The 20614-nt window shown below is 41.3% G+C and overlaps 1 protein-coding gene across 2 annotated transcripts in view; it reads right to left on the bottom strand.

Annotated features, from left to right (window-relative positions):
* MEGF10 (multiple EGF like domains 10) overlaps positions 1-20614 on the bottom strand; it is a 220299-nt gene that overhangs the window by 58050 nt on the left and 141635 nt on the right. For both annotated transcript variants that reach the window (XM_061625273.1, XM_061625282.1), the window contains 5 exons: positions 18964-19138; positions 16848-16968; positions 15092-15255; positions 13426-13528; positions 6484-6630 (listed from right to left, as the gene is read on the bottom strand). In XM_061625273.1, coding sequence (XP_061481257.1) covers positions 6484-6630; positions 13426-13528; positions 15092-15255; positions 16848-16968; positions 18964-19138 — 710 coding nt within the window. The remainder of the gene's footprint in view (positions 1-6483; positions 6631-13425; positions 13529-15091; positions 15256-16847; positions 16969-18963; positions 19139-20614) is intronic.

The raw sequence follows: 20614 nt of genomic DNA, 5'->3' as shown, positions 1-20614 counted from the left end.
ATGGGTATAGAGCTTTGGGGCTATTTAGGTGTCGGAACGGCACAGGACCTTTAGGCTGATTGGCAGCATCCCAGTACAGGGCCTTGGGCCTGCTTAGGCTGTGGAGGGCACAGGGTTTTGGGCCCATTTAAACCACCCAAAGGCCTAGGTCGAGGCTTGTTAAGGGTTAAGGTGCCTAGGTTTGGGCCTGTTAGACTGACGCGGAGTACACCCAGCGCTAGTCCCCTATTGCCAACCTTGGATGTTTAAAGATGCCACCTATTAAGGGGCAGGGTGGGCTGAAGGGGAAGGGCAAGGCCCCCAAGTCAGTGAGTAAGCACCCTCCTCCAGTTCCTTTAGATGGGGAGGAGGAGGACAGCCATCCTGGCCCGACTGGAAGCTTTACAGGGTGTTTAATCTCAGCTAGCTACGCCTCCTGTTCGGCCTGTGTCAGCGGGATCAAAGGAGCCACCGGTTAAACAATCCTGCAGGGGCGGCATGTGGTGAGTGGGGATAACAAGGCTGCTATCGATTCCATTCTATCTCAGCTGGATGCACTCAAGACTGGGCCCAGCGGGGCTGATCCGAGGACGCCTAGCATAGAACCATTAACAGCTTCCATTCCGCAGTTCTCAAGGGAGCCTATAGCAGATGGTTCTTCGTGTGAATCTCCTTTGACTACGTGCCAATAGGATTGGCTACAATAGAGCCGACCCCCATGGAGGTTCCCCTATGGGGGGATGGGACAGGTATGGCCCTTTTCTCCCCAGTCTGGAATAGCGGTAGACCAGCAGTCAGAGTTTTTATCTGGAGTTGGGGGTAGCCTGACCCACCAACAGCCTCCTCTTTTAGAGGCCTGTGACCATGTGTGGCAATCCTCTCCAGGAATGTTGGTAGAAGAGGGGACTCCGTCCTCCCTGTTTGTCACTCTTCCTGCAGAGGCAGCTGACCCTCTTGGCTCTGTCAAAGAGGGTGCTATACCTTTTGGGGAGACTTCAGCCCCCTTAGGTTTTCACTTACTTCCTGCTACCAAGGAAAACATCTGGAAAGGGTAATATGTGGACCTCTTTTCCTTTTTATATAGGGAGCCAGTAAAAAAAGGTAAGGAAAAAGGGGAGGACAAGTACTCAGATGAACCCAAACAGCGTCACATAGAGCACCTGGGCTAACTGACTGACTGCCTATTTGACATATATGGGAGTGGCGATGCAGAAGCAGCCACAGATGGGCTCGGTCCTTATTAAATATTTGGACATCATCTATCACAGCTACTCTGAGCTCCAATTGGCTTGCCTATGATGAGGAATTTTGTATGAGGGCGGCCTTTGATACTTTCCTTCCCTGGGATAAGAAGGACACTGACCTGTGGTTGCAGTTCATGTCACACTCCGAGGATAGGATGGATAGTGGCCACCTTCTGGCTAGATCAGCCTTTCCCAACTAGTGGGCCACCAGATGTTGTTGGACCACAATTCCCATCTTTCCTGACCATTGGCAATGCTGACTGAGGCTGATGGGAGTTGTGGTCCAACAACATCTGGTGGCCCACTAGTTGGGAAAGGCTGGGCTAGACAGTCGGCAGTGACTCCTTCCCGCGGGCCTGCAGCGCAGGGGGTTCAATCCCACCTGCTCTGCTGTGAGTTTAGCTCCTGTGGCTTCTGCGGTCAGAACCCATGCAGATTTAGACACAAATGTGCAATATGTGGGGCCCCCACGCTTGCACTAGTTGCCCCAGGGGCCGGCCTTTCAAGAAGAAAGAAGAAGGGACTTGCTGGTGCAGCTCAAGGAAAAGGCCCCCAGCCCAGTTAAGCTCCCTGAGCTCCAACGCTTACTCAGTTATTATCCCTTAGTTCAGGATGCACAGTTTTTGTTGGAAGGCTTCACAGCTGGTTTGCAGATTCCTAACTCGGGTCCCAGGCATGCCTTTATGTCCCGCAACCTTAACTCAGGGGCGGGCATGGAAACTGTGGTACAGGAAAAAATTGAAAAAGAAAGGTGGGCAGGTTGAGTTTTAGGGCCCTTTCCGGCACTGGCCACCCCATTGTTCAGAGTCTCCCCGCTGGGCTTTGTCCCTAAGAAAGCACCAGGCGAATTCCACCTTATACATGACCTGTCCTACCCTTGGGGTGAGTCTTTTAATGACTTTATTCCACAGGACCTGTGTTCCATCCGCTACACATCCTTTGACTCTGCAGTACGAATGGTCAGGGATTGTGGGATTGCTGCCCTTATGGGAAAATGCAACATCAAACCTGCTTTCCGTCTCCTCCCTGTCCACCCACAGGATTTTGAATTGTTGGGCTTCACCTTTGCAAGTGAATATTATCTTGATCAGGCGCTGCCCATGGGCTGCTCGATCTCATGTTCAGTTTTCAAGTGTTTCAGTTCCTTCCTAGAGTGGGCAGTCAAGAGACGGGCAGGTTTGCTGTCAGTTGTACATTATTTGGATGATTTCCTGTTTGCGGGTCCAGCGGATTCTGGCATATGTAAGGCCTTTATGGACCACAGCTTTGTCAGAGGAACTTGGTGTTCCCCTTGCAGCCGAGAAAACTGAGGGCCCATCCACCGCTCTCACTTTCCTGGGCATTGAGATCGATGCTGTGGCCCAGTGCTGCAGGCTTCCTCAAGCCAAACTGGCGGCTCTTCAAGAAAAAATCTCGGGTGTGGTTATGCCTAAAATGTTGGAAGTGGGGCAAGAGCAACTCCTGTTTTGTTCTTTTGTTTGTGCTCCAGAAGGGAGATAGAGCTAGGGTCCTCCAGATGGATAGGCTTGTTTACCTTTACCTGTGATGCTCTGACTGACTTCCTTCTGTCGCTAGACCGTTATGTCTTTAGGGAAGCTTACCTGCCCCTCCTCCTTCTGCCCTTTTCACTTCCTTCCTTCTCTAACTGTCCGGGAGAGAGGAGACATCCCTTTTTCTCTGCTCTCTCCAAGCCATGAGGCTAACCCCATCACCTGGGCATTATGCCTCCAACTTAGTTAGTTAGTTAGAACTAGGTTTGCTTTTCTATCTACAATGTATTTCTATAAATAAAGTAGCTTTTCTTATTTTACTAAATCTCAAGTCTCAGTGATGCTCATGCAGGGTAAAGCCTACTTTCTTAGGTAAACGCTGGCACACTCGCATTTCAACATCTGCTGTTACTCTGCTGCTGTGGTGCTGCTTTAAACGAAATTAAGCAACACAAATTACACACAGCGCAACATAAAAAGGTTACCTTGTCTACACTTCAGGAATTGGCTGGCCATATGAACTTTGCATGCAGGGTTATAGAGCCCGGGTGTGCATTTCTGAGGTGCATATATGATGCCATGTCTGGTTTGTCACAACTTCAGCATCACATACAGGTTTCTGTCGCTCTTAGGGTTGACCTAACAGTCTGGTCTACCTTTTTGCGGGACTTTAATAGAGTCTCCCTCTGGAGAAGGGACCGCCTTTTAGAGGCAGAACTACAGGTGCACTCCGCTGCCTCAGGCTCTTTCAGTTTTGGGGTTATTTTCAATGACTCATGGTGCCACGGTGGCTGGCGGCAGGGCTGGGCTCAGGTTGGGTTAACCCGAGATCTGACCTTCCTAGAATTTTTTTCCATTGCTGTGGCAGTGCACCTCTAGCCAGACAGGTCGCGTGATTCCACAGTCCACTTTTGGTGCAGCAACCTGTCTATAGTACATGTCATCAGCACTCTTTGAGAAACCCCAATGTTATGTGCCTCATGTGTACATTTATGCTGCAGTGTATCTGCTATAATATTCTGTTCCTGGTGCGCCATAGGTATTGATAACAGTATTGCTGATGCTCTATCATGGAATCAGACTGAGAGGTTTCGCCAGCTGGCACCATTTCCAAGGGCTCAGCCGGACGTGGTTCCCCCAGCGCTATGGGAGATTGGAGGCTCGAGTCGCAAAGGGCCATAAGCCTGTCCGTTGCACCCAGCACTATGGCCACTATCAGAGAGCAGGTAGGGAGCTGTCAGTTTTCAGGGAGGCCAGGGGCTACGCCCAGAAATGGCCCATCCCTATGGAGCATCTTACTGAGTTCTGTGTAGAGGGCAGATGGAGGAGCCTTTCGGTCAAGACCATTGAGGTAAGCTCTCCACTCTTTCCTTTCTAGCCAAGGCACAGCGCTTCCAGGATTATTTGGGCTACTTTCAAGTTTGCTGAATGTTGGGAGGATTGGACTCGCAAGCACCCGGGCCCCCTGGATGCTCGCCTCCCCTTTTCCCCAGAGCTATTGCTTGGTCTACAGGGACAGTGGAAGGACTTATGTTCTTCCCCCTTTGAGGCACTACTATATCACGCGGCTGCCCTCACCCTGTTTTTTGGGGACTTTCGAATCGGGGAGGTGGTGGCAGGGTCTAAAATGGACTATTCTCTTTGGGCTCTCTTGGTTTCTGACCTCAGCTGGAGGGCGAACGGGCCCACCTGCAACTGTGGTGGTCCAAGACAGACCAACATCATAAGGGATGCTTGATTGTACTATCCCCCTCCCAACAGGAAGAACTCTGCCCAGTAACAGCCCTACAGCGCTTCATGGCAGTTCGGGGACTGCAGATCGTGTACCTATTTACACACAGGGATGGCCTGCCCCTCACCAAGTATCAGTTTTGCGAGGTGGCCAAGGATGTGCTTTGCAACTTGGGTGTGGACCCCTACAAATTTGGGACGCACTCCTTCTGGATAGATGCAGCTTCTACAGCCGCCTGCCTGGGCTTCTCAAGAGAGAGGCTGCATGCAGTTAGCAGATGTCGTCTGATGCTTATGAACAGAGTTTGGAAAAGCTACTTTTTTGAACTACAACTCCCATCAGCCCAATCCAGTGGCCATGCTGGCTGGGGCTGATGGGAGTTGTAGTTTAAAAAAGTAACTTTTCAAAGCTCTGCTTATGAAGCTTATATTAGATGACTTACAGGGATCCAGAAAGCCAACTGTTGAATTGTTATTGTTCTAAGATGCTATTGTTTGTTTTGACAGGCCGCTGGAAGAGAGCGGAGCAGAGCGGGCACACATCCTCCTCTGTGGCCACAGCATGGCATTCAGGGCAGGCCGCAGGGCGGCGAATTCTCATTTCAGTACGCAGCTGGGGCTTAGTCAATGGGTCTCAGTGCAACGGCTCGGCCACCAAGGGATGAGCTGGAATAGGCTCCTTCCCACATTGTTCCAGACGGCTTTGGATCGGGCTGTGCCCCAGTTTCTTGTCATTCATCTTGGAGGTAATAACCTGGGTTTGTTGAAGGGCAAGGCCTTTATCTGGCAGGCTTGTAGTGACTTCTGGGCCATTGAGCCAGGAGTGTACTTAGTGTCATCTGACATCTTACCCCGTAAAAAATGGAATTGCATTGGTGACCCCAGGGGGATAAATAGGAACCGCAAAAAAGTTAATAGGCAAATCCAGAAGGCTCTGTGGGACTCTGGTGGTTTTGTTATTCATCACTCGGAGATAAGACATGATAGGTTGGAGCTATTTCAGCCAGACGGCGTTCACCTTACCGACGTAGATATGACATCCTGTTAGCAGACTTGCAGAGGGGCTCGCATGAGATTCTTTTCAGCTGTGGGGTAAAGGGAGACTAAGCTGAGGCTTGTCTCCCTTTTGTGGCAAGGAAGTGCAGGAAAAGGTTAAAAGGGGAAGGGCAGCTAGGTGACACCTTTAGGCACCTTTGGGGTGATAGGCAGCTCTGGAGGCCTGCAGTTCTGGGCTATATGGCCCGGTGGCAGAATACGAGCCGCCTTTGGGGCCAACGTCCCTCATCTTCTCGGAATTTCAGGGCACCAAGGGGTGGTGACGCGGGTTGGCCCCCCTACACACCCTCAGGGTGTAGCTGGGGCAGGGGTTTGGCAGACTTGCTCCAACAGGGGTTGGTCGCCCTTTAGCTGCAAGCAGGCTTTGCCTGGGTCATCAGAATGCTCCCACACTTAGGCTCCCCTCTGCAGGTTCATTATTCTAATTGAATTCAGTTTAATAAAGTGGCCCATTATTTTAACCCAACAGCTGTTGTCCGTGTCTTATTTTGGCCCTAGGCGACAGACACCAGTCTTGATGAATTTTGGGTGGTGGTGGTAATATGCACATTTACAAATTAGGCAAAAGTAACAAAAAAGAGATAACTGCCAAAGCAAATTTAATTAGTGACAGGGAAAGCACTTATTGTGCAAATTACAGCAACTCATCAGCTTCAGCATCATTAAAGGCACTGAGTTCACTTTACAATACTATCATTCAACATTATAGTATATCCAAAGAGTCAGTGTGGTGTAGTGGTTAAGGTGTTGGACTATGACCTGGGAGACCAGAGTTCAAATTCGCACATAGCCATGAAGCTCACTGGGTGACCTTGGGCCAGTCACTGCCTCTCAGCCTCAGAGGAAGGCAATGGTAAACCCCCTCTGAATACCGCTTACCATGAAAACCCTATTCATAGGGTCGCCATAAGTCGGAATCGACTTGAAGGCAGTCCAAATAAATAATAACAATATACTAAAGAAAAGGAGACTTTAAAACTTACTTCTTTGGCAAGTGGTGCCTCTATAGCCAGGTGCACATTCACAGATCCCTTCATCTGGAGAACATGATGCTCCATTTTTGCAGTAGCAGGACAGTGAACAGTTTTGACCCCAGTGTCCTTCAGCACATACGCTGTCACAGTGCATACCTACAAACATACAGAGTTGTAATTAACAGTGCTAGAACAAACACTTTAATCTCACATATCACAAGCATAAGGCTTCTACTTTGTAAGTCAACACTGCCCAGATATCCAAAATAAAATGAAGGAAGAACAATGTTTAACCTTATAACTTAACCTTAATATTATAAAGTTGATTTTTTTTTTACAGTTGGGACACTGCATTACAAACTCACCAGCTATAATATCAAGAATTAATGAATTAATATTTTGTGTTTGTTTGTTTGTTTGTTTTCCTTTGAACATCTAGCCAAAATATTTCTATGCAGGACCTTAACTTTCTGTTTCATTCTTGCTCAGATTTTAAATTCTAGAGGCTAGCCCTTCAATCAGATCCAGACTTTACCTTTTACCTTTCAAAGTTGCTGACTGAAATGCGTAGTTCTTATGCTCCTGTTATTATAAGGGATTTATGTGGCTTCCCTGATCAAGTCAGGCCTTATCAGAGTGCTATAGATCTATATGATGCAGTGACACTTGGAGTACCGTGTGCACTCTGGCTGCCATATCTCACAGAAGTTATTAGCCCTCTTCTGGCATTCTGTTCACATATAAAACTAAACAAATGGCGAGAGTAGGGATCAGTGTGCTAACCTCCATTCCATTACCCCCAGCACCACCCTCCATAAGTTAGGAGGGCTAACTTCTCTAAGAGGGGAGCCTTTTGTAATTGCAGAGGCTCCCTGTGCAATTCAGAAAAATCCTTGCCCTGATGGAACATTAAACTCAGCACTACACTGAATACAACCCTATACAGCTTTATCCTTGTCATTCCATTAGGAGAGGGAAATTCAGTTTTGGTTTATTTTCTTCCGTTTCGAGGAAAATTTACAAGGCAATAGACACAGAACAAACCTACTTCTGTAGTAATTAGTTGTAAGCTGATTATGGCTAAGTTTCCTGCCAAATGAAAAGTAGAATACAAAAAAGATTCAAAATGCTAACTATAGTAAGGATATTGATCATTCATGTTTTGTTGCATTGCTTGTTGCAAAAGTATATATGTCATGGGTAGAATGCAAGTATATATATATAAATATATATATACAGTCAAAAAACCCAATTGCTCAATAGAACCATTGGTCTTCTTTCTTTTTACTGTTAGTAAAACTTTCTTGATTTCTTTTCTGCGCTTTTTACTGCTTCTCAAAAGTCTCATTTCATGTCAAATGCCAGTTGGCATCCACTGTAACTCTCAGAACTTATTGTGTCTACAGTACTTTCTATTATCAATTGACTATTATTAGCGTACAGCTACTGAATGAATCATTTGGCTAAAGAAAAAGGGGGCTAAATCCAGAAGAATGACTAGCTTTGTAGCTATTTCATGAAAAATATGCTTTAGGTCTACTTTCTATCAGACTTCTTAAAGGAGCAATAGACTGTTTCCTGATTTTTGCAAAGGAAACTTTGTTTAAATTACCCCAGAGTAATTATTTTGTACAGTTTGTAGAAGAATTGGGAAATACTGACAATCAATTAATTATTGTGCCTATCCACACACTAAGCAGCACTGCTCACCCCCTCTATAGGGGACGGGTCCTGATTGAGAAGTATTTCCTGTTGGATGGAAGAAAGGTGAACGAAGGTCAAAACCTTTACATCTTAGACCTTTCTGCTGACTTAAGGCTGTCAGAGAAATGACTACAGTGGAAAATGCCTCATGTTGATATTTAACAAGAACTAAACAACTAATTTTACACAGAATACTGAACAACCATAAAGGGGCTATTTTCCTGAGTGAATGAAAATTTGAATGGAATTTGAACTGATTGCCAAGACACAAAAGAGTCTTGTATCATCAACATCTTACAAGCTGATTTTTGTCTGTCTAACTATCCAGAGTTTTCTGAATCAAGACACAAAATAACTTATTTCTCAACAGCTTGGAGCAATCTTTTTCAGCTTGAAACCTAAACAGAGGCACCTACATTTGCATCTGAATTAGGTTCCTAAGTGAAATACACTGAGCCCCCTTATTTGATGCCACTGAGAGTTGCATGAACACCCACACCTTTAAAAATGTGACCAAGCTGCAAAATGCCATCCTGGGCTCCTTCTGAGAGGAACAGCATGATATAAATGTAATAAATAAATAAAATTATAAAAAACAGGCTTAGATGTAGGAATTCATATGCACATGCTTGCAAGACAGGGATTTTAGAGGTTACTAGTGAAAATGGCTAAGCAACAAATCTGGTTCCAGTGGAACCCAACAAGGACTGAGTGTACAATGTCCCTTCCCCCTTTGCTGGTTTCCATTTAACTTTTTCAGTGGGCATGAGTGAAGGCTCACTTAAGAAAAGCAATTTTATTAAGTTGAAAATTGAAAGAGTTTTGGACTTCCAGTGTGGCATATTTTGATGAATTTTAAGTGAGAATGGTTTAAAGGATATATATATTTAAACATATCATGAAATTCGTGCTCAAACTAACTGAATCTGAACTTGAATTCTATGGCTATGTTTGTTCGTAACTCTAAATAGTGAGCCTCCATTTTGCACACTCACCTTTCCCCTTCTGCCACAGCCATGAAGAAAAATACGGATCCTTCCATTTCCATTAAACACAATTTAGCATTATGTCAAAATCATAAACTGTGTTTAATTTTAACTATTGTTTACTGAAGCAAGCAGGGTTGAAAAGTGTCCTTCTTTATCTCCCCCCAGCCCATGCCCCCATGGCAAGCCTGCACTGCTGCATGAGTTTATCAGGCAGTGCTAATTGTCATACTCCATCATCTCAGGGCAAAATCCTCATTTTTCCAGAAATAAGAAATTTCCACGTAATCCGCTATGAGGAAATTATTTTTAATGAAGACTTGCTGCCTTTTCTTTCTTTTATTAACTCTAACCCTGCAGAGCCAAAGCCCCCTACTTCTGAGAAATCATTTTGGAGAGATTACTTAACCTGAGTTTGGATCTATACGGATTACCAAAGAAATATGTATATATGCAGACAGTGTGATATTGTATGACCAGATGAAGCAATGTACACACTCTGTGACACAGATCACAGTAGACATCTGTTTATTTGATTATTTTTTGTGTTGCTATTAAAGAAATATATTTAAAAAACAAGCAAGCCGTAGTTAACAGGCTGAAGCTGGCTTGTTTTAGTAAGCATATTTAAGACTAAGGCAGTATATTCAGATTCAGACATCACTACAAGATGTGGTTAGTCAAAAACAGAAAGGAAAGCTTCTAAACGTCTTGTGGCCATACTGGGAGAGGGAATGCACAGCTCCAAGGCTCACTCACATCCGCATCATACATTTAAAGCACATGGCTTCTCCCAAAGAATCCTGGGAACTGTAGTTTGTTAAGGATGCTGGGAATTGTAGCTCTGTGAGGGTTAAATTACTGTTCCCAGGATTCTTTGGGAGAAGCCATGAGTGTTAGTGGTATAAATAGATTTCAAATGTATGTGACTCACAGCGTATCTGACTGACCGAAAGGAAAACAGTGTGTGTATATGTATGTTTTTTCAATTTCATGTTCTTGTGCATAAATATTAATCAATTACATTTCTTTTATCTCTTTGTAGCTTACATAGATTTTTTTAAAAAGAATTTGTATTCCAAGTAGACTTCTGCATGCTCAGATTTTGAATAATAAATGTCAGCAAACAGCTCTGCCACAATACTGTGTGGTAATTTCATGCAAGACTTCTGACACAATTTTAACTAAAACAGTATGAATAATGTATCTGCATGGAAACTTTGAACATTTAAAATGTGTCTTATGAAACAAAAGAATTATTAATGTTTGTATGTAAATTTCATTCTTGATAAGCAGATTGGTAAGGAAAGGTTTTTGCCAGGAGAATGGACAAAGAACTCTTTGACCAGCTTTACAAGTTGCTAGGCAATAGCTAAATGGTCATGATAAACTTCAGCTAAGGCTCTGAAGAAATCCTCATGCATTGAATGCTCAAAGGACGATGCCAAGAGTTTCACATCTAAATTAGCATTCCGGTAGCATCTGTAATTGTGTGAAAGAAGTAAATAATCCTTTGAGTGGCGGCATCTATGCTATGTTATATATACTAAGGCTGCAAAAATATATGCATCTACTGGGGAGTAAGTGCCATTGAACTCATTGGGGGTTTACTTCTGAGCAGACAAGTATAGGACTGTTATAAAATACTTTTACAAATCTAACAGTCTGATACTTCAAGGTACTCCACGGTGGCAGTGGAACATAAGATCCAGCACAATAGCACTGACCCAAGAGGAGAACTTATCCCAACACCTGAACTCAACTCTGGAGTCTGCCCTTTGCTAGGCAAATGAATTATTTGGCTTTTAGTGTGTGTTTTTTAAATACTAAAATTTTGTTGTCTTAATTTTTTGTAAGTTGTATTTTCTTCTTACGTGTTATATTTGTGTGTATTCGTCATGAGCTGCCTTGGGGGCTTTTTTGGCCAAAAGGAGGCACAGAAAAAACTATAACATAACATACAATAACTCTGCACTCTACCATTGCTGTTGCAGACCCAGTAAGCTGTCCAAACTGACAACTAGAGCCCACTTTAGGAGAGGAAGAGAAAAATGGTAATTTCTTATACTGAAAAAGCACCATCAAGTCAGAAGGTCTCTTCACATCCAGCATATGGACTATGTAATTTGGAATGTTGTTTGTTCACTATACATTTAGCCACCTCCTAAGATCATAACCAAAATTTGCATATTTCCTGAAATCAAGGAGCAAGTTTTCGTCTATGTTTAGATACAAGCGTACACCATTTTGAATCAAGAAGGTGAACAGAGCCTTTCAAAACTGCACTGATTTTTTTATTTCTTAGAACTCCCAAGCAACACCAGGTATGAGACTGCTAGCAAAACACAGAGAGCATCCTACATTATTATTTACCAACTTGAGAAAAGTAAGTTGTACACTGAAAACAGAAAGCTATTTTTACTCCCATTAATTTCTCCCCACAATATTTATATCATCAGTGATATGTGGAATCTTCAACTATATGTCCATACGAACTGTTTCATAGTGCTCTAACTCCTGACAATACATCCAAAGACATAGTATGTTTGTCATGACAGAAGAATGAAAATAAAAAATAAAGACTAACATATTTGCATCCATTGAAATCAGTTCCATAAGTCTCCTGCTATAATAAATACATTAATTTTAAGCTGCTAAAGAACTCTTGTTTTTCCTGATAATTCAGTTAATCGAGGTCTATATGCTGAGCTTGAGGTCTCAAACATCTTACACATAAGATTCAACAGTTCTTATAACTTCTGAAAGCTTGCTATTAAAGCAAGGGTAGACACTCAAGGGAACACAGGTGCATCTTTCACAGAAAAACTTCAGGGGAGTACTTTCAAGCAGAACAATGCAGGCATGGAAAATCATAATACAATGTGAGGGTGTACTTAGCAAGAAACTGAGGCAGCTGGAAATGATGTCAAAGAATGAGAAACTCCACAGAATTTCCACAAGTACAGCATGGAATAGGTTGGAGTAAGAGGCCTAAAAATAGGTACTGAAAGAATAGTGTCTACCAGACACAAAATATAATACATACACACACACACACACTGGTATGTTTTTGCTTTTGTCAGAAGTACATGTGTTACTCAGATTAGAACAGTATGTAATATTAATACAACCTTGTCAGAGGTTGTATTAATGCTACATACTGCAATTTCCTTGCTTCACATTTTTATGTTTATATTGCTGGCAAATAAGAAGGAAACAACTACAAAATACATTTTTCCTATTATGTTATGTCATTTTATAATTTAAAGCCACCTTTTAGAAGGAGCACATGCTGCACTTGGTCCCCAAACAAAAGCAACATGGGCTACGTGTGTGTATGTGAGTGAGAGAGAGAGGGGGGGAGGGGGGAGGGAGGGAGAGCACATAGCAGGTAAGCAATGGGTCCAGCAGCTGCTGCTGCATATCTACGTCAGCACTAGTGATGGCAGGTGCCCCTTATCAGATCTCTCATTCAGGATTATGTAACACTAATGTGTTACTTCTACAATTAAAAAGTCTTACAGTACACACAGTATTATGGGTGGACTTCAAAGCAACCACAGCCCTTTTTCCTGGCTTAAAATAGACAGAACCAATCCATAAATCAGTATTACAGCCTGCTATGTTACTATGTACTATGTACACTAGTAAAACTTCACAACTGGAGACCTAACATAAGTTTTTAAGTGCTTTTTAAGGGCTACAACTGCCATCATTCCTGAACATTGGCCATACTGGCTAGGGCTGATGGGAGTTGTAGTCCGACAACATCCTGGGACCTAAAGGTTGGGAAAGGCTGCTGTGGACTATGCCCTGCAGCTGCTGGTCCTTGCTTGAAAAAGGCAACAGATAGAGAAGGCATCACTTTTCTGCTGAAAATCACTCCCTCCTGGTTGCTTTTTGCCCCTCCCCAAAGTACAGTTTACTGCAAACAACACCTTTGTGGACAGATAGCAGCCAATTTTCAGCAAAAAAAACCCCTTGTGTGGGCCCTTGATCCTGATTAGGAACATGTTTTAGATTGGAGCCATCTGGCTGCTTTTTGTCCTGAATAAAACCAAATATATCCTGGTTAAGCATGCTAGTTTCAAAACATAACTAATGTCATGTGTCATTTGGCTCTTATACTGATTACATACAAACAATCCCTGTTACCCACTGAATCTTTCATAAGCTGATCTAGATTTTTTAGTGGATGATAGTAAAGCCATACCATAATTTGGATGCTGCTTTATTATTGTCCCAATGATTTCAAATTTACCTGACCATCCTGGGAGGCAGTGACAGTAGCCAGTAGTTGGGTGACAGCCATCTGCATGGCTGCAGTCACAGCGCTCTGAACAGTCCAACCCATATGTGCCATCCTGACAGAAAACAAAGAGAAAGCATTGGTGAACGGAAACATTAGATTTTAGATGAAACTGATATGCAAGTGGTTTCAAGTCTCAAATTAGTGAGCTATGATCTATGGGATAAAAAGCAATTTCTACACAATTTTCATACACTCGTATGGGGAAGGGATATAGCTCAGTGGTGGAACAACTGCTTGGTATTTTTAATTAAATAAATTTATATCCCCCACTTCCTCCCAAAAGGAGCTCAGGCCAGGTTTTCTTGTATGCAGAAGGTCCCAGGTTCAGCCCCCAGTATCTCCAGGAAGGGGTTGGGGATGTCCCTTGTCTGAAAGTGTGAAGAGCCAGTGTCAGTCAGCATTTACAACACTGAGCTAGATGGACCAAAGGTTTGACTAGGTACAGAGCACTTTACTATGTTATGTTTCCCCCAACAGGCCGTAGATCAACTTGGGAGGGAGGATTTAGATCAGAGTAAACAACACAGGGAAGAAAGAATTACAGTAGGGCCCTGCTTTGCGGCGCTCCACTTTGCAGCATTCCATCGATACAGCAGTTGTCAATTGCAGAAAGGCCCTGCTCCTATGGCGCTTGTTCCACTTTTATGGAGTTTTTCATGGAACCTGCTGTATGAGCGGGGCCCTACTGTAACCCTCTCCTGCAGTCCTGCTCCAGTCTCTCTCCAATCTCTTGCTCTCATTCACATACATATGCACACACATACCATGGCTAGTTTTAAAACAAATGAAAAGAGGCATGAGATCTCTGACTGGATTGTCTTGCCTACAGACTTGTCTTTGGCCTTTAAAACAAATCTCAGAATTGTCTTCTCCCCTCATCACAAGGAAAAATACAGCCACCATTTAAATTCAGGGGAAGGACTTGGTGACAATAGAAATGTATGGTAGAACACTTTTACAACTTCCACTTCCATGACTAGAGAAAAAATGGGGGAGGGGAGTTAAAGTGGCCACAGAAAAACTAGAATCTGAAATCTAACCCAAAATACAATTCATTTGCTGCTACTTGGCATTCATACCTATGCATTTATAGCACACCTTAGGGATTAGCCTCCCCAATCTATCCTTTAGTTCTAAAGTAAAGCAACATGGCATGTGACTACGGAGTAGTAGTCTTCCATTTACCTTTGTAATCTGTTTTAACATGAAAGAGAGTAGATTAAAAGAAGCATTTCCTGTGCACATAATCAGATTCGAGAAGATTTTTTTAAAAAAATTAAAATGTTTTAGATGTTTCTAATGGTTTTAAAATATGTTATTTTTTATTGAATTGCTTTACTACTTTGATGTTTGATGCCTTTGGGAGGAAGGGTGCAATAGAAATTTAATAAACAAATAAACTAATATTTTGGAAAAGATAATTTGAAGATATATAAGGAGATGTACTATCAAAATACACTCAGCTTTCCCTGCAACCAATTATATAAGTGATAAAAATGTGTGGCAAACTTTATTTAAAAAAAACATAAATTCTACAGGACAACACAAATGATGCCATCAGTGATGTGAATTACAACCCCAAAACCCCATGTTTTAGTGGATGGTATTTAATTACCTGACACGGATGTTCACATTTTTCTCCTCTCCATCCTGGAGCACAGGTGCAAGTTCCATCCAGTGTATTGCATGCCCCTCCATTAAGGCATTGGCATGTTAAATTACAGCCAAGACCCCATGTTCCACTAGGGCAGTTTATAGAGCAGTCAACTCCATGCCAACCTGTCACAGTGAACACAAAATAGCTCATTTCAGTGGTGTAGAGTTCTAATTTTGAAATTCTTCCTGAATGGAAAGCAGTAGAGGCATCCAGTCAGCAGCAGTGTGTGCTCTCAGGAATGACTTGGAGGACGCTCTTCATCTACATCAGGGGTGGGAAATCTCAGGCCTGGGGGCCAAATGCAGCCCTCCAGAGCTATCTATCTGGCCCTCAGAACTCTCTGTAGAGAGGCTGCACCCCCTCTCTCCCCAGGCTGTCATCCTCACCAGCCCTACTTTTCACCCTTCTTGAATGTTTTTGCCTGGCTGGAATGTGTCCTTGAACTCTTGCTTGCCCGGATGGAAGATAGAGGTCTTTGGGAGGGGGGGTTCTTTTGCATCCAGCAAAACACAGAGCTAAACAAAAATAATTAGTCTTGGGACCGATGTTAAGGATTATCTACCTTTCCTAAATATATACACATATAAAATGTCATATCTAATATGTACAAAAAACTACAAATGACCTATGCACATGCTTCATAAACCATAAATGGGCAATTTTGACTGAAAAAGTGTAGCAAGAAGTTGCAAAATATTTTAACACTGAGGGCCACAGCCTGTTGAATTTATATATAACAGCTATACAGATGCCAACAGATCCAACAGCACTGACTAAGAAGGAGAACTTCTAGATATACTCCCTGGACACATTGGCATCACAATGGCCGTAACCTGGTGGACAGTACCAACATCATTTAGCTTCTGCAAATGAAGCCCCTCTGAGCATTCCATCCTCAAAGCTCTATAACTGCCACCTTGGTAAAGAGCAATTAATTTTAAGGTGATACTTATGAGCATTTTAGTACATAAAGGCGCAGAAAATATTGTGGAGATGTCTCTTCTAATTAAAATTAAAAATAAATGCAAGATGAACAATTTTATCTGATCAATAGTGACACAAATTGGATTTCTAATTTTATACTTCATTTACAGCAAGGGGAAGAAACACAATCTAATCAATATGTTATTCCAAACACATGTGGTGTGACAAATCTGTCTCATGATCACAGTCCCTAGCTACAAAATTAGGTGCTTTAGTGAGGAAAGGTATCTTGTTGAAGCATACCAATGTGCACTTACACAACAAATAAAAATGCATTTGCTATAATCAAGTGCTGATTCCAATTGTTACCTTATGTATCTTTTCCACTGGCTTTGAGGCATTTAAGTATTTTCTGAGACAAAGTTAAGAATTAGATTCCCCAACCACTATATTTGATGTCTGCTCTCTTTTCTTGTCTTATACCTCAGTACTACAAAATAATAAGATCAAAGTTTTTGGGATTTTGAGAAGAACGTGGTTGCATGAGTAGTGTTTAGATACCAGAGAAAGGGAGAGGATCTGTTCTTATTTTTTTGTTGGGCAATTTTTCTTATATTTAACACCTCTGCAAACATTAGAAGAGCTCAGCAGCCCTGGGTCCTTATTGCTTGGCTAAGTGATTGACATAAATCCATGTTCCCCTTCCTGCCTGTTTTATAGTCCATTCTCATTTTTAAAGAAATATTTCATATGAATTCCATATTACAAAGAAATAAATTATTTATCTTACCTGCTTTGCAAGTACAAGAACCATCCACTGGGGAACAGATGGCCTCATTTTTGCAGCTGCATGTAGAGGAACATTTTACTCCATATGTTCCAAGAAGGCAAGGAATAGAACAATCAGAACCCTAAAATAAATTTTACAAAAAATAAGCAAAAATGCAAGGAAAGCAATTTTGGGTGGTTTTTTGAAAAAATTCAGTAACAGAATAAGCAGTCTTTGAATGAATAATTGTCAGTATTTAATTTTAAAGTAGAACACATATCTAAAGGCTGCTTTATATGCTATTTTTTCCTACCTGATAATCTTTGTGAAGATTATTTGCACCTACTAGTTGCCTGCACATAGCATATTCACAGCAAACAAACAAACATGCAGCATAAACTTTTCTTACAGAGATTATCTCTGGTCAGCAAAAATATAATATATGAAAGTGTAGATTATTCTAGGTATCCATTAGCTCACTTTGGAATTGTGCAATTATAAGGAAAAAGCTAATAGCCTTGATCTATAATAAATCAGGATGTGTAAAATCTGTCCCTTATTTTTTATTTATTTATTTATTATAATTATTTTTACCCCACCCTTTTTCCAAAACTGAACTCACAGCGGCTTCCAGATAAAAGAACACATATAATTAAAAACATACAAAAGTCTAGATTAAAATAGAATTAAACTATTTACAGTATTAAAACCATTCATACATACAGTTAAAATAATTCAAACTCAGTTTAAAATAATACAATTAGATAATTTTCACAGCCTTTTCCACTTTTCTGCCATACTGTGCAGAAACTCTGCAGAGCGTCTCAGACATCCTTGCTCTTAGGAACTGCAGGTGAAAAATTGCAGGTGCACATGCTGTTTATTGCTTTCAATTGCATGAAAATTCAAATGAACATCTGAACATATGTCCCCCTATTTAAGCGCTGGCAAGCTATACATCCAGCTACTCCAATTTTTTTCTGACCTAACGTAAATTCAGTAGAACTGGACAAAAGGTAAGTTTGAAACAACTGTCCACACTTACAGAATCTATTGTGGAAACCAAACCTGCTGGATTACTACAGCATCCTTAACAATAAATACTAATTTTACAGTAGTTTATGTGAAAGATAATGCATCATTTCATAAGCCCCTTATTCACATTGCTTCCACTATTAGCAGAGACAGCTGAAGGCAGTCGAAGCATACAATTGCAGTGTAAGTATAAATTGGTAGAAAAGAACAAAAGGTGTAATTCAGAAGTCCTTTTTAAGAAGAGAAAATATTATCTAACCAAAGAGCCATCACTTTTAAAGTTATATTATTAGCATCCACCTATTAAATTCCATAATCTGTAGATTCTAGCAGATCCACTTGGAGAAAGGGCGGGATATAAATTTAATAAATAAATAAATAAATTCCATAATCTCTTGCACTTGACCCGGAAACTGTAATTAGTGCAGAACGCTGCAGCCAGTTTGCCGACAGGAGTGAGATCTATCAGCATATAACACCCCTGCTCAGAGATCTGCACTGGTTGCCTATGCCAAGTTCACGGTGTTACTACTGGTATATAAAGCCCTTAACAGCTTGGGACCAGTTTACTTGTGAGACTGCGTTACCCCATATGTGCCTACTCAATACTTTGCTCTGCGGTTCCACATAATACTTGTTCCGCACTCGTGAGAAATCATTTAGTGGGGCAGCAGTTACTCTTTGGAACTCCCTGCCTATTGACAGCAAGCAAGCAGGTGCCTTCACTGTATTCCTTAAAATATTTTTGTTTAAGCAAGCCTATCCAGACACATAGATATTAATGTGTTTTATATGTTTTTAGTCTGTTGCTTTTAATTGTTTTTGTTTTTAATTTACTAGTTTTTAACTGTTTTATTGATAATTTCAATATTTTTTGAAAACTGCTTAGAGGTTTTTTACAACCAAGTGGCATATACATTTTGTTAAATAAAGTAAAAAATAAAATAGATAAAATAGTTTTAAAAAATTCCTTTACAAATTAACTTGATTTTTTAAGGTGTTTGGTTCATTTGCATTTTATCAGTTATCGCTACAAGTAGTTCACTGTATCCAAAGGATTGATAGCTGCTGAAATAGTCAATAGCCAATCAGAATTATTTACCTTAAATCCTGGGGCACAGATGCATTTTCCAGTCACACTGTCACAGTCAGCACCATTTTGGCAACTGCAAATTTGTTGACACGATTCACCATAGAATCCTGGGGAACATGTCTCATTACAGTAGAGTCCAGACCAGCCCGGCTTGCAGGAACATTCCCCAGACATTGGATGACAGCTGCGACAAAGGGATGAAAGGAATAAAGCATTCAGAGTTAAATATGACACCAAGAGCCTAATGCAGCAGAATACTGTTATAGACACTTTATAAAAGGATGTCACACAGAAACAAAAACTAAAAATCCATGCATTTAGGTTTGGTGTACAGCAACACATATTATAATATTATGCTACTTTTGTAATAGAATCCATGGCTTCTATTTATAATGTGAAGCATTCCATCTGTAGTATGGGAAACAACAATCACATATGTATGGTTATTAATATGGGAATAATTAATTTCTGGAATGGGCTGTGACAAAAATAATCCAAATAAGCAGTCATAATATCCTTTCAAATGAAGTAACAAAACCCCTCTATTTCACTGATGGTTCATTACAATACAACAACACTAACTACCATTGAGATTATGCTTGCAATTATGCTCATAATTCACACTTCTTTATGAACTGACTCCCAAGACCAAAGCAAGCATGATATTCAAACCTTTCTTGTCATTTCCAAATACCAGCTTCAGAGCAGGGATTTTTCTCAGGACCAACTCACTTGCCATATTATGAGCCCCCAAAACTAACACTATTTTTATTTTTTTTAAATCCTGTACAAAGATGCATTTAACTCATGTAGTTTGGCCATGAGTGAGAACCCATGTACCTCTCTTCACATGTGTGTTAGCAACCAATTCCTAGAAATGATGCCAAATTACTTTTACAGAGGAAGGTCACGGACACTTTTACAACCTTGGAGAATATAGATAGCTTGTGCTTTCGATACCTGGTGACAAACCAACTGTTTTTACCTGAAACAGCAGCTTCATTCAATAGCAGCTTCATTCAGTAACAGCCACACAGCTGTTGTCTTATAACAAATGGGCACCATCAGCTGTGCTAAGATATATGTGCCGGGAAAGCAGACACAAAGGGGTGCTCTGTGGTTCTCTGGCAGACAATGCACTTAGCTTAACACTCACCAAAGGGAAGCCTTAACATCCAGATCAATTATGTTTACAAAAGGCAGCCTGTAATATTCCCTAAGGCATTCTGAAAGGGGGGAGGGGGATGTGCCCAAGTCCAGACAAATGTAATTTCCTTAATGTTTGCTAATCCTTATCACTATTATTTATTAAAATGCAGTCACCCTCAAAAGACATTGGTTTCCTCACCAGAGTAATAATAACAACACAATTAAGCACAGACACAAATATAAACCATGTTTTCAATTACATTTCAATATGTGGAAAGCAGGAAGTGCATGTATTCTTCTAGCTGATAGATTATGCGTTATATATTTCTGAAATCTTTGGGAGATATAATGAACCAAGATTATTATTTCTTAGATTATTTTAATAATTGAGCTATTTTTATCCCAACTTTTAATCTTGACTTTTCAAGGCAGCTTGCAAGAGTATTTAAAATGAAATACAAAAATAAAGTACAAATAAAAATCAAATAAAAAGAAAGAATAACAAAAGTAC

Source organism: Rhineura floridana, chromosome 1 (assembly GCF_030035675.1).
Source record: "Rhineura floridana isolate rRhiFlo1 chromosome 1, rRhiFlo1.hap2, whole genome shotgun sequence".
NCBI lineage: Eukaryota > Metazoa > Chordata > Lepidosauria > Squamata > Rhineuridae > Rhineura > Rhineura floridana.
The sequence above is the reverse complement of the archived record's forward strand: the minus strand, read 5'-3'. Positions and strand labels throughout refer to the sequence as shown.